This window comes from Fonticula alba (assembly GCF_000388065.1).
Source record: "Fonticula alba strain ATCC 38817 unplaced genomic scaffold supercont2.1, whole genome shotgun sequence".
NCBI lineage: Eukaryota > Rotosphaerida > Fonticulaceae > Fonticula > Fonticula alba.
In genome coordinates, this window is record NW_009242971.1 from 3,886,779 (window position 1) to 3,888,678 (window position 1,900).

The window sequence follows — 1,900 nt, forward strand, 5'->3', positions numbered from 1 at the left end:
CCCCAAGGAGGGGGGACATTCCCGGCTGCGCCCGGCGCCGCGGCGCCTGCCGCCCCGTGCCGGAGGACGTCCGTCTTGCCCCAATCGGCAACGAGATGCCCTTCATCACCTGGACATCACGCGCATGGGGACGCTGATGCGGTGGCACTTCATGCCCGCGATCTCGCGCCTCGGCCCGTTGCCCTTGAGCATTTCCCCTCACCTGTTTGCTGGCCTCCCCGCCGGGGAGGGGAGGGCGCGCACCCCTGGACAAGGGGGCCCGGTGTGGCGCGGCCCGCGGCCGGTAGGGCCTGGTCATCCCCCCCCCTCCCACAGTGCCGCATCCTTGTCCCTCCCATTGCTCCGGAAGCGCCCCCCTCCTCCCCCTCCCCCTCCTGTCCCCTGCTTGCCCGCCCTTTTCCCTCGCCCCCGCTGCCGCGCGCCCCTTGTCTCGTCTTCCTTTTTTCGTTCCCCTCCCGCGGCATCCGGCCACATGAGCCAGGCCTGGTTCCAGCCCCCGGCCGGGCGTGCGCCTGTCTCCGCCACGGCCGACGTCTTGGCCTCCCTCGGGGGCTCCCTCCTGTCGAGGGCAGCGGATGATGCCCCGAAGCAGGGCGACGAGCAGCGCCCGGCCGCGGTGGCCGGCCCGCCGTCCAGCGGCCCCGATCTCCCGGGGTCCGGTTCATTCGCCGGGCTCCTGAGCGGACCGGGTTATTTCCAGCGCGAACAGCAACGCCAGCGCGAGCACCAATTCCGACACTTCGAAGAGCAGCAACAGCGCCTGCGCCAGCAGCAGCAACAGCAGGAACTCCTGGCTCGGAGGACTTTCCTCTCGCAGCGTGTCGATGGGACCCTGGTATGCCGGGGACTGGCTCGCTGTGGGCTGCTCTCATCGGCCTGCACCGGCGTGCGTGCATTGTCATCCTCCTCGGCCGGGGTCCCCTCTCGCCTCGCTCCGTATTGAGTGTCCTGACGCACATGTGCCGCGCATACATGTCCCCCACCCCCCTGCGTTGCTCACCGTGGCCAACCCATCGCCCGAGGCAGGCCTTCATGCTTCTTCGCTGCACCGAGCTGTCGGCCCTCTCGCGAGCGACCCTCCTGGCCCTGACGAGCGCCATCTATTTGGAAGCCGGAGATCGCCCTATGTCCCGGGTACGCGGGCTCACCGGCCGGGGCTCTCCGCCTCCCCCCCGTCGCCATCCGTCCCCCGCGTCGGGTTGCTGACCTCCTTGCCTTGCCCTGCCTTGCCTCGCCCGCCCTCCGTAGCACCTCCGGGCCCAAATGCGGCGTCTGTTCGAGGCGGACCCCGAACTCGGGGGCGCCCACTTCCCCACGGCGGCCGATCTGTACCGCGCGGCGCAGGACGACGTGGCCGTCGGCCTGGATGGGGTGGATGATCCGGCCGTCGATCAGGCCATCCTCTTTGTGGATCTGGTCGAAGCCGGGGACCTCGGGCTGGATGCCGTCTGGTGGGGCGGCTTGCGCGAGTCCGTCATCCACATGCGCGAAAACATGGCCATGAGCCGCGGCGCGTGCGCACCAGCCCCTCCCCCCCTGTGTTTGTGCTCCCTCCCCGGCGGCCAATGTGTCGCCAGCTCACCATGATCTTGGTGTTGCCCCCGCTAAACGTGTCGTCCTCTGCCCTGCTCGGGGGAGGGGAGGCGGATTGCAGAGCGCTTTGCAGGGGGAGGGGGGAGGGGGCGCCGCCTGACTGGGGCTCGAGAAGAATGTTTAACTAAATGCTGGCCACGCCCCGCAGCCGGGTGCGGGGCCCCAGCCACAGATCATCCCCCGGCCGGCGAGAGCCCTGTGCGCCGCTACCGCCTTGACTCGACACCGGAGTGGTGTGCCCCCCATGTCCAAGGTCTGCCCGGGGGGGGGGTCAAGAATTGGGCGCCCCCTTTTCGCAGCCCCCCCC

General features: G+C 70.1%; 2 protein-coding genes across 3 annotated transcripts in view; one reads left to right on the top strand and one right to left on the bottom strand.

Moving 5' to 3' along the window:
• H696_00831 (hypothetical protein) overlaps positions 1 to 153 on the bottom strand; it is a gene marked incomplete at its 5' end in the record, with an annotated part of 9,968 nt that extends 9,815 nt beyond the window's left edge. The window contains one exon of the mRNA XM_009494716.1: positions 116 to 153. Coding sequence (XP_009492991.1) covers positions 116 to 153 — 38 coding nt within the window. The remainder of the gene's footprint in view (positions 1 to 115) is intronic.
• A 156-nt stretch (positions 154 to 309) lies between these two features.
• H696_00832 overlaps positions 310 to 1,900 on the top strand; it is a 4,602-nt gene continuing 3,011 nt past the window's right edge. For both annotated transcript variants that reach the window (XM_009494718.1, XM_009494717.1), the window contains exons 1-3: positions 310 to 886; positions 1,027 to 1,134; positions 1,249 to 1,514. In XM_009494718.1, coding sequence (XP_009492993.1) covers positions 473 to 886; positions 1,027 to 1,134; positions 1,249 to 1,514 — 788 coding nt within the window. In that variant the 5' untranslated portion in view covers positions 310 to 472. The remainder of the gene's footprint in view (positions 887 to 1,026; positions 1,135 to 1,248; positions 1,515 to 1,900) is intronic.